Source organism: Metopolophium dirhodum, chromosome 3, assembly GCF_019925205.1.
Source record: "Metopolophium dirhodum isolate CAU chromosome 3, ASM1992520v1, whole genome shotgun sequence".
In the NCBI taxonomy this organism is placed as follows: Eukaryota; Metazoa; Arthropoda; class Insecta; order Hemiptera; family Aphididae; genus Metopolophium; species Metopolophium dirhodum.
The window spans coordinates 38,289,595-38,301,607 of NC_083562.1; the positions used below are offsets into that span (position 1 = coordinate 38,289,595).

A 12,013-nucleotide genomic window follows, 5' to 3' on the forward strand; every position below is an offset into this window, starting at 1 on the left:
GTGGGCTGATGTATTGCGTAAACGGTGACGAGTGACGACCACGACTGACGACCGTAACGACGTTGCTCGACGCGTAGCTTGTTTGTTAATTTTTACTAAGACGCGAATGCCTCACACACATTGCAGTGGCGCCGAATGGAATTAAATAAAATAGTTTGATTGACCCGCCCTCCACTTTACAAACAACTGTGAAACGGACTTACATTATAATACCTATAGGTATTATAAATAATTTAACGATGACGTTCCTGTGTTTAAATTATAGCAGAAAGACTAGGAATAATTGTATTCTGTATTATGTATTACCCGGCACCCACCCACCCAATTTTTAAGACAGTTCAATTTAACTATCTGGTGTATGTTTTCGGCGTCACTAACACACTGCAGTACATGTATAATACAATAAATAACGTATTATAATACAATTGCGTGGCTATTACTAATATTATAACTAATTTTTTATAATTTTTGTTTGATAACAATCTGCAGTTAGGTAGGTTTAGTGTAAAAATAATTTCATGATTATTACGTGGTTAAGCGTGGTTAAGCGTTTACTCGTCCGTTTTGGGAAAACATATACCGAGCCACTTTCGGTAAGCGAATACGCAAAAGCACGACCGATCGTTCTCCGCTTTTATAGCGAATTATTATTTCGTTAATTTTAGATTCTGAGCGAAGCGATGAATGTATTGATTCTACAATGATGTGTGTTTTTTTTTTTATTTTTTAATTTTTAATTTTTTTTTTTATTTTTGTGTCTGTCATCACCTTTTAGGACAGTAAAAGTGCTTGGATTTTCTTCAATAGTAACTTTTCTGATAGGTTAGTGAATCTAGTTGGTACTTTGGGGGGTCAAAAGTAAAAATTTCCTAGTAGTTTTCACAAGCGACGTGAAAAACAAAAGAAAAATTAAGGAAAAACGGGAATTTTCACGCAAAATCTGTTTTCGAGAAAATCGATTTTGGTTTTTGGTGTAACTCTAAAACAAATGACCGTAGGGACATGAAATTTTGACTGAATGTTTATATTAGCATTTTCTATACACCATAAAATTTACAAAATATTTTGACTCTTTTTGAGCTGTTTACGGCCATTGTCAGTTTTCAATTTTTTTAGTTTTTTTTTCTATAAATATCAATAAAATTTTATCTGTTGAGTAAAAAAGCTTGAAAATTTAATAGAAGGCTCCTAGGTTATTGTTTCAAAGGAAGATGAAAAAAATTAAAAATCCTTAGTCACAGTTTTTAATTATAAGCATTTAAAGTTCAAATTTTGACAAAATACGGGAAAAACACGAAAAATAGCAAATTATTTTGATGAGAATTCATAAAAATTTTTCTTTTTAAATCTAAGATTTGAAAATGTAATATAAGATTACTCATAAGTTTGTCTACCTTTATAAAAAAAAAAAATGTCTAGAAGAAACTTAAATTAAATTTTTATGAGCGTCTGAAATTTATATTTTTACAACATTTGATATTTACTCGATTTCTCATGTAACAATTTTCTTATTTTATTGTAATTAAAAAACGAATGACTGTAGATACTTGAAAATTTCACTGAATGTTTATATTAGCATTTTCTATACACCATAAAATGTTGAAAATATTTTGACTCTTTTTGAGCTGTTTACGGACATTGTCAGTTATCAATTTTTTTAGTTTTTTTTTCTATAAATATCAATAAATTTTTATTTGTTGGCTAAAAAAGCGTGAAAATTTAATATAAGGCTCCTGATATATCGTTCTAATAGCAGTTGAAAAATATTAAAAATACATAGGCACAATTTTTTTTTATAAGCATTTAAAGTTCAAATTTTGACAACATTTATCAAATTTATAATTTATTAATTATTTTGTGGTTAAAAATGTATAAAATGTTTAACTTTTATGGCTAAAGATTGAAAATTTAAAACAAGGCTCCGAGTAAATAGGTTATATATAAATTACTTTATTCACAATAATATCATCAAATATACTTGGTAAAATCATAGGCTGACTGACCGTTTTCGCTCAGAATCGTTTTTCTTATACAATGATATTATATCATTGAATTCAAATTTAACACCATCCATTACAGTGACCCACTTGTAACCTACTGTACAGCAGAGCGACATCCACTTATCCACCTTTTTATAATATTATTTGCACTACGCCCTGAGATTATATTATAATCGCCAACGTTTCGTCTCTGTCGTAATAACGTTTGATATTATCATATTTTGATATGATAACCACCTGTTATGTGTTACCTAATATTATGGGTTGTGACGTTGTGTGTTATCGATAAAATCGCGCGTTAGACCGATTTTTGTACCCGAACACCAATAAGTGAACATATTATTATTATTAAGTGGCAAATGACTACGCGCGTTTTTTTTCCACTGCAGTGGTATAGTTCTCTATGTTCTTCAATTACTCTAACACGCCTCCAGTAACATTACACAGGTCTCTTGTTTCAGAAAAACAATGGAATCCCGTAATATTTTTTTCTCCGTTCCATCTTGATATTAATTTTTTCCTCTTAGATTAAGAAAATATATATAGTAGGGCTTTCACGCGGCATCAAGTGGCAGTCACCATAGAAACAAACGCCCTTGCTGTGTTCGCTATTTGATCTTCTGCAGTAATCACTAGAAACTTTTCCGCACAAAACTTTACTCGGCCAAAATAAATTTGGCAAACGTATTACTTCTATCTCTCTCCCGGCCCATCTCCTCCTCTTGTTTTCATTTATTTTCACTACAAAGCTATTTTCACGTTCTCTAACGCAATAATAATGTTTTATACTGGCTTCTATTACTGCCAGAATCAACCGACATAATATTATATTATAAGGTCGCCTGCGCGTGTGAGTGGAATTCTACATTTCATTTATTGATTCGTCGAACATTCCCTAAACCCGTAATACTATAAAATTAAAGATGGTCCGTGGCATATATTTAGACGTTTCGAAACTTTGCGAACTAAATTATACAGTACGGTCGACTCTTGGTATAACTGTATATTATGATCTCATCTCGACTGCCGTTAAAATTCGTTTCGATTCCCGCGAGCTTCAAGTGTATATACCTATAGGTACCAAAAGTCGAATACAATATTTTACTATGTAGCTCTTAACTACGAGAAACGCACGATTTTTTTTTATTTTCATGTTATTTCCAGGTGATCTCTTCGACATACTACTGCCCATGCTGACAATCTACCAGGAATATGTAAGAAATCATCATTACAGTTTACAAGTGTTGACCGAATGCAAACAAAACCCAGCATTTGTTAACCTTTTGGAACGATTGGAAAACAAACCAGCATGTCATGCACGGTCATTGGAAAACTTCTTAATAGTGCCAATGCATCAGGTAAAACTTACAATTGGTGTGAAATAATAATAATATTGTTATTCACGTATTATAGTGTGAATGTCGCAATACAATTTGAAAATGGTATTTTATATTATAGTATATATACTATAAATATTATAGTATATTATAGTATATAACACGGTGTTATATCAACACAAATAATTAACTTCATAATTTACACAGTCAAATATATTTTATTATGATTTATCAAAGTTATATCATCGACAATTTATCTCAATTGAATTATGTATAGGTTATTTATCAGTTTTTTTTAAGTAAATTGTTCATCTTCTCTAGTTAAATTGATGTTCTACAACAAAAAATTTGATAGGTATTCAAATCATATGCAAATCTCGACCAGAATTAAATTACCTACCTCTATATAGGAACAAAAAATTAGAAATCTAATTTATGTTTGGAAAAACTGCTAAAATAACAAAAGTTACGAAGAAAATAATGACAATAATATATTAAATTGTTATACATTAGTTGTACAATTTATTAGTGCATTACCTAAATTATACAAAGTATAATGCCGGTTTGTGTTATAATATTAAATTTTAAAGTAATAATGTATTGTATTATGTATTGTTATCATTGTATTCGAAACACGATTTAAAATTTAAATTTTATTTAAAACTTGCGATTGTTTAACACTTTGTTGTAGCTTTTCTTTCTTAGCTTACGAAATTACAAAGAAAATCGAAAATTACCTCTTTCAAGTACTTTCAAGAAGACTTATTTTCCATTCGATTCATATAAGGCTACTTGAAACTTTTTGACCTCTTATTTTACCCAACAGAGTAAACAGAAATAAAAACACTGTAAAACACATTACATACACAGTAAATAAAATCTGTAAAGTTTCATTCATATGAAAAACATTTCTTTAAACTTTTTTGCTATCAATTGAGTTTATTTTAACTCTAAATCGAAACATAATTTTTAAATATACAGCATAAATACATTGTATACATTGGTCAACTTTTATACTTAAACTGTATTGTATTTTATAAAGTCATTACTCATTAATATAAAATATACTATTTATTTTTAAGTACATTATATATTTATATATTATAACTGAGTGTGTGTTCTGTAAAAATTAAACTTAAATTATGTATATTCTTAAAAGTCAACCTTTAGTCATTTAATATTTTTGTTTATAGATTCCTAGATATATAATAACTCTTCATGAAATATTAGCACATACGCCCCACGACCATGTGGAAAGAAAAAGTTTGCAAACAGCCTGTCAGAAACTGGAAGACTTGAGCAGACAAATTCATGATGAAGTTAGCGAAACTGAAAATTTACGAAAAAACCTTTCCATCGAACGAATGATTATTGAAGGCTGTGATATTCTACTGGACGTCAATCAAATATTTGTCAGACAGGGTACTTTGGTACAAATGCCAATTGCTAGAAAAAAGAGCAGGATACCCCATTTTAAAACTGAAAAAGAAGCAGTAAGACAATGCTTTCTATTTACGAACCATATGATAATCACAACTAGGTAAGTCAATAACTTCTACTATAGCCTATAGGCACATGGAATTGAAATTAATAAACACATATATTTGAACATTTACATTTATTTTAGGACAACTAGTGGAAAATTACATTTGGCTCCTGAAGTCGGAAAAATATCTTTAGCAGACTGTCGTTTAATAGAGGACCCTAATGATAAAGAGGATGACAATAACAATCCAGGAGACCTGGAAATTCCAGACGGAAACAACGAAGGTATGTAAAATACATTTAAATCAAAAATATTTATGACTGTTTTTTTTATTCCAAAAGCTGACGATTCGGCGGGTACCAGTCACTCAAGTGATGTTGAGAATAGCGATTGTGAAGGCTTAAAATGTTCATCTAGTCCAAGTCCAAGTCCTAGTCCAAAACCACAAAATTATGATTTTCAACTTTGTGTTGATTGCAAATCGTCTACGCCCATTGCAGTTCATTTGTATGCACCCTCTTTACAAGAAAAAACCGCGTGGGTCAGTGATATTAGTCAAGTAAGTACAGATAATCTTAATATTAGTATTATCAAATAATTGTTTTAAATGTAATATAATTTATATCTTGAATATTAGTGTATTGAAAACTTAAGATTTGACGCAATGCTTCGAAATTCAATGTCAGATACATCTTCTGTGACAATGCCGAATTCAATGCGTGATCCAAAGCTTTTTAAAGATGACAAAGATATCAAATTTAGCAAATATTATAATTCCTGTAGGGTACGTCAAATGTTTGTTTTAAACAGAATAATTTTATTTAATGTAAAATTACCTATTCAATTTAGATTCCGCGTATTCACCATGCTACAAAAGAAAAACTGATATCTAGACTTGTGGACTTAAGATTTTTATCAATTGATTTTCTCAATACATTTCTTCTCACATATAGAGTTTTTACTGATGGAGTTACCATTTTGGAAGCGTTAAAAAAGGTGTTTTATAACAATGAAGTAGATGCATATGAAAATATCGGCCAACCTATGAATAACACGTAAGTTAATACATAATTATACAATTATATAATTATAATATTATTTTATTATCACTTTTAGGTCATTAGATCGAAGTGAATTGCATAACAATCATCATCTCACTACGGGGGATAGAGACAGAAGACCCAGCGTCATTTCGTCAAACCGAAAGAATAGTGCCGCCAGTTCTGTATCCGGTATCCATTCTATTAAAAACGCTCACGGGAGCGTTCTAGGGTACTTACGTGTTTAACATATATTTTGTTGTGATTTACAGGCTACGGATCAGAAATCAGTGACCGGGATAGAAGTTCCAGTGTGGATTATCAGCATAGTCCGAGAGGAAGAAAATATAGTTTTCGAAAACGTAAGTTTTAATAAAAATAAAAGTATTAGTGGTTAATTACTATTACACATATTTTATTTAAATTATGTATTCTAGTTGAAGAAGAGGAAAGAAAAAATAAAGTAAAAGTGTCTGAAGAATACAGTTCAACTACTAGTTTATACCAGCAACCTTCACCGGGACGAAAAGTGAGCATACTAATCGAAGACACAGGTGACAATTGTCATTTAGCCCCTCCTACTATGGTTAAAGCAACTTCATCATCTAGTAATGAGACACTGACTGGAGGTTAGAATTCAGTTAAGCATGGTGTAGTTTTTTCTCTCTAAATGTTTGCCTTTTTTTAGATAACCAACCAACAGTAGTTGCAACATCTCCATGTAGCAATAATAGTAGTTCGACTTTAGTAGCTGCGACTTCTAATTGTGAGAAAAGTCTTAATGACAATAAAATCAGTAGTTTGCCAAAAGTATCTCCACCAGAACGTAAAATACAATCGCCTTCAAAAGGTTTCCCTATTCACCATGGACATGCGATCAAATTCGGGTCCATAATATCAGATGCAGCTAAGGAACTCGTAGAAAAGTAATATTATTTTACTTGAAGTAAACAAAAGTATAACAATTATTTTTACAGATTTCATTCAGAAAAGCATTTTTCTACCCCACAACCACGTAGAAGAAGTTGGTTCAATCACGATTGTACTCCAACTATAAGGAAAAAGAGTTTTGGCGTTTGTGAGGACGATATGGGCGGCACTGATGAAAACGGATGGCTCAGTAACCTGCATAGTGCATCATCATCAAGATCAGCTTCCCTTGCCAACTCTAGCATTGCACAGGTATTTTTTATTGCTGGTACATTTATAGAACAAAACTGAACATAATAGTTGGATTTCTGTAGTATTTCTCTAGAAGAAAATCATTTGCATGCGCTGGTGATGCTGATGGCTGTTACAGCGGAAGCATATCACAGAGAGCTAGCATGCAACACGATAGCCCTCCACTATCTAGTCGTGTCGGTGTTGTAATAACGTCATCGAGACAATCAAAAAGAAGGTAAACCTATAGCTTATATTCAACTCACATCGTCGTTTATTTGTTGTTTGTTATCTTGAAAAGCGTGGGACCAAATTATCACATAGGAACTATAGAAAATTGACTAAATAAAATAGGTCCTGCGCTCAAAACATGTATACAAACCCTCAGCTGTAAAACGGTTCTCATATGTTTACACCTGTTTTGTTTTATTTTTGTGTTCAGAACTGGAAGGCCGGAGTTTTGGTAAGTGCTGTGGATATGCACAATGTGAGAGGTCTGACATTTGAAAATCGGCATAGCTAAAGGGGTTTTTATTCAGTTTTATTTTTGATTTCATATTTCTGCATGAACCTATCACTTACAGACTACATATACTATTTTGCTGCTCTTTGAAAACTTTAAAAGCTAATATTGTTATAATACTTAGTACTCTCCCACACTGTACAGAACATTTGGTTTTAGCACAAAATGAACCAAATAGTATTTATAAAAGGTCTTCCGGTATTTTAGAATGATTAAAGGAGGAAAATAATATATGCATGGACTCTGACTAGCAGTTAGATAAAATGTTTGATCCACACACCCTAGTAGTGATAATATATTTAAAGTTCTGGAGCTAATACTATACTTAGTTATCCCAATTGGTCCCACAGCCACCAGAACCATTTAGTTATAACTGCTCATCCTTCGCTGTGTAACGGCCAATAAAAAGCCAATCCAGACTAATAGAAAGTAGAGTTTAACTTTTAAAGAATGTAAAAATATTATTGCCGTATAAATAGTTTGAGTTTGTTGCTGACAAAATAGAGAACACCTGCGACTCCTGGGAATGTTTCCGTGCACGTGTTATTCATTCAAGTATCATATTAAATCGATTCTATTCCCTTTTCCTCGCAATCGAGGCATATGCACATTTCAATCAGTATACTCTTCTTTTTATTATTATTTTTTTTCTTAAAACAACACCCCAATCAAAACAATGTTCTTCAGCGCTGTATACATTAATATTTTCAATTCAGTATTAATTAAAAGTTCAACACAAGTGTTTCTAGACGAACAAGTAAAGTTTTACTATACTAACAGTGACAATAACACAAATGTGTTCTTTTATTCAAAGGAGCAGCACGTCTACTGCTGCTGCAGCGTTTGCTATCGCAACGTCAGCTTCGAGTAACCCTCGGGAACTCTCTCCATTACATGATCAAAGATGTTGTTCAGTAGAACGAAAAAGAAAAGAGTCTGTAATGTCCACAGCAGCTACGATGCGGGTGTTAAATGTCTTAAAACATTGGATATCAAAACACCCACAAGTACCCTAAGACAAATTTAAACACGACGAGTACTTACTAATCAAATTACAACATTTTTAGGATTTTGAAAATGAAACACGTCTTAAGAACATGACTATAGACTTTTTAGAAGACATACTCTTCAGTCCCAATCTTTTACCAGCTGAGCACAAAATAGCTGGTCAATTACTTAGATTACTTACAATGGACGAAACCAAAAAACCTACTGTCGACCTAAGCTTGCTGTTGACTCCATCACAGGTACGTTAATAATTATTTATGAAATTGGTTTTTTTTTCAAAAGTTATTTACCAGACAATGACCATAATCTACATATACAACTTTTTTATTATTGAATTATTTATAACTCATAAGCCTAATATGTCTATATGAAAAATTATATTTTTATTAAAAGAAAATTTAATCGTCAATAGTTTAATCAATTTTATACTTGTACATTGTACACTATGCTATAAAATTATGCATCTACCTACTCTTTTATATTATACAAAGTATTATTACATTTAATTTTGTATTATAAAATCAATATTAGTATTACCTATTTTTTATAATATTTGTGTAAAATATTTAACAATAAATTTAAGTAATATTGTATAATATTTATTAAAAATATTGTACCAAAACTATATAATTAAAAAAACTTTAAATTATAAATTATTATATACTAAAATCATACATTTATATCATTGTTATTTTCAGATTCCCAGTTCTGAAAATATTGACACATTGTCTGCATTAGAAATTGCTGAACAAATGACATATATCGACCATCAAATATTTATAAGAATCCAAAGCCAGTGAGTACAATCCTTTTAACTTAATGCCAGCGTAACATATTTTTTTGTCTCTATCTTTTATGTAGGTAGGTACCTACTCATTAGTCGTTCCCAACTTATAATAAAACCATTTCACGTACTCCACTTTTTGTAGCCATAGGTACTGTTTAAATTACACACTCATGACACGTTACAAAATGTATTACATAAGTATAATTCTAGTGCTCTGCATAATAAGATATTTCAATATCATTCATTTTTAAATAGTTATAACCTTATTACCACTTAAATGTAATAATTGTTAACAATGAAGTACCTAATTGCAGTAAACAATAGTAGCTTCTTTAATGTTTTAATTAGGCTATATAAAAAAGCCATATAGTATAGCCACGTGGCACTACAATAAAATCTTAATAAATAATTTAATAGGTCATTATTACCGTCTCTATATTTGAGCAATTTAGCCATAAACTGAGAAAATAATATACGAATATTGGATTTGCTATGTTATAGGTAGGTATGTGTTGTAATTGTAATTTTAATCATTAAATATTCTGAATTGTCTTTAACAGATTAGAAGAAAAATCTGTTTAAATACATTTTGATTGCAAATAAATCGAGTTAAGGTTATTGAACATACTACGAATTTTTAGTTGTTTTCAAAAAAACAAGAGCATCGAAAGTCATTGGCTAAGCATTTTAGATACGCCATACTTTATGCATGATGATAAATAAATATAGTTGTTCTTTGTCCTAACCATTTAAAAGTGTATTTATCAATTATTATTATAAGTTACACAGATAAATATACTACCTATTAAATATGAATAGTGATATTAAATAATACAAAATTTACAAAAAATAATATAATAAATAACAATATTCAGAATAATAATTATCACCAATAGCTTTTAAATGATAGTTTTAACTTAAAATTATTTGAACTCCTAAAAAGTTAAAATAAAAATACCAATGATTTATCATTTGTTACACTTTTCGCTTTTGGGCTGTAGTTGTGTAGACGTTATAGGTACCTTATAACGTTATAACCTATGTGGCTATGTATACAACGATAACCATTTGTAAATATTGGGAAGAAAATATAATATTATTTCCTTTGAAATTGTATTTACAAACGAATATCTATTTCTGACACGTGGTGTATTGATTTTTAACATGTATTTTACCAAACAGTTCTGTACAATCTACCCATATCACCAGAGCTAATAAATTGATTTAAAATAACAATATTATAACGATAAGCTTAACAAAATATCAAATTGCACTACATCAAAAGTGAACCTATATTTTATTCAGACCATTTGTATGATGAATAATAAAGAATATTTTTTTGAACTGATTCAGTCTGAAGTCATATAATATTATGTTCGACAGTAATAATAAATTGTAAATGGTAAATCATCTGCCTATCGTATATTATATAAAAATAATTATTATTATAGGTAATGAATAATGATAGTATCATGTTTTAAATTCTATACACGATCTTTACAGATGGAATTAAGTTTGATCACAATTTGGTTCACACAGTTTGTATTTGTAGAATTTTACATTAAATGAGCAGTCCAGGGCCTAGACTCGTAATACTTTCCCTGTTTTTTTTTCACTGTTCATTATCTTTTTTATTTGTTACAGCTATAAATATTATATATAACAATAATTTAAATATTAAAAACACTAATATACTCGATGTCTAGTATAAAAAAAATTATAAAAATTATAAAATATCATTATTGCATTAATCTACGCGCGTTTTTCCAGGGAATTTTTCGGCCGTGCGTGGATGAAAGACGACAAAAACATGAAAGCGCCTCACATTATTCTAATGACTAAGAGATTTAACGAGCTGTCGCAGCTGGTCGCTTCAGAAATAATGCGCAAGAACAATGTGGCTGCGAGAGTGATAGCAATAGAAAAGTGGGCCGCAGTGGCAGACATATCTAGGTGTTTGCATAATTTTAATGGAGTCCTACAAATATGTTCGGCTTTTACCAATAGTTCGGTGTTCAGATTGAAGAAAACGTGGGAGAAAGTTTCAAAAGCTGTGAGTTGATGTGTTTATATAGTGTTTATAGTATTTATACCACTGACATATAATAATATTATGAAAACAATACCTACTAACATTTTATTTCGTAAATAACAGTTATAAAATATGTTAAAAATATTCGTCAACATTTCGACTTAAACGAGGTATAAAAATGTATTCGTATTATTTAATTGTGCAAAAATTTGGTATATTTTGTCAGGTTAATTTAATTACAACTTGTAAATGAGCTTGTGAAATTATTTGTTCTATAAATAGCTTATTATTTTGTTTTCAGACAAAACTGTCAGTACAAAAACTTCAGATAATCGTCTCGTCTGACGGAAGATTCAGAAACCTTCGCGAAGCTCTGCACAGATGCGATCCACCGTGTATTCCGTACTTGGGGATGTACCTGAGTGATTTATCGTTTTTAGAAGAAGGGACTCCCAGTTTGGCAGACGACGGTCTACTTAACTTTTCAAAATTGCGTATGGTGAGTACAGTACCTACATTAAAAATGTATCATTATTTTATTGAATTGTGTCAGTTATTAAGCATTCCATATTATATTGTTGCAATGCTTACACAGGTATTATAGCTTTAAGAAATAAAATAATTGTATTAGATGAGAAA

The 12,013-nt window shown here is 30.4% G+C and overlaps 1 protein-coding gene across 7 annotated transcripts in view; it reads left to right on the top strand.

Annotated features, from left to right (window-relative positions):
- Positions 1–12,013, top strand: part of LOC132940350 (ras-specific guanine nucleotide-releasing factor 2-like) — a 67,635-nt gene that overhangs the window by 50,923 nt on the left and 4,699 nt on the right. For 4 of the 7 annotated variants that reach the window (XM_061007890.1, XM_061007893.1, XM_061007892.1 and 1 more), the window contains exons 8-25: positions 3,165–3,358; positions 4,531–4,877; positions 4,965–5,107; positions 5,165–5,382; positions 5,461–5,607; positions 5,673–5,878; positions 5,940–6,055; positions 6,136–6,225; positions 6,301–6,492; positions 6,552–6,789; positions 6,841–7,045; positions 7,108–7,262; positions 7,467–7,487; positions 8,362–8,554; positions 8,615–8,794; positions 9,254–9,351; positions 11,113–11,395; positions 11,676–11,873. In XM_061007890.1, the coding sequence (XP_060863873.1) occupies positions 3,165–3,358; positions 4,531–4,877; positions 4,965–5,107; positions 5,165–5,382; positions 5,461–5,607; positions 5,673–5,878; positions 5,940–6,055; positions 6,136–6,225; positions 6,301–6,492; positions 6,552–6,789; positions 6,841–7,045; positions 7,108–7,262; positions 7,467–7,487; positions 8,362–8,554; positions 8,615–8,794; positions 9,254–9,351; positions 11,113–11,395; positions 11,676–11,873 (3,224 nt within the window). The remainder of the gene's footprint in view (positions 1–3,164; positions 3,359–4,530; positions 4,878–4,964; positions 5,108–5,164; positions 5,383–5,460; positions 5,608–5,672; positions 5,879–5,939; positions 6,056–6,135; positions 6,226–6,300; positions 6,493–6,551; positions 6,790–6,840; positions 7,046–7,107; positions 7,263–7,466; positions 7,488–8,361; positions 8,555–8,614; positions 8,795–9,253; positions 9,352–11,112; positions 11,396–11,675; positions 11,874–12,013) is intronic. The other 3 variants (XM_061007894.1, XM_061007896.1, XM_061007891.1) reach the window with 2 other exon arrangements.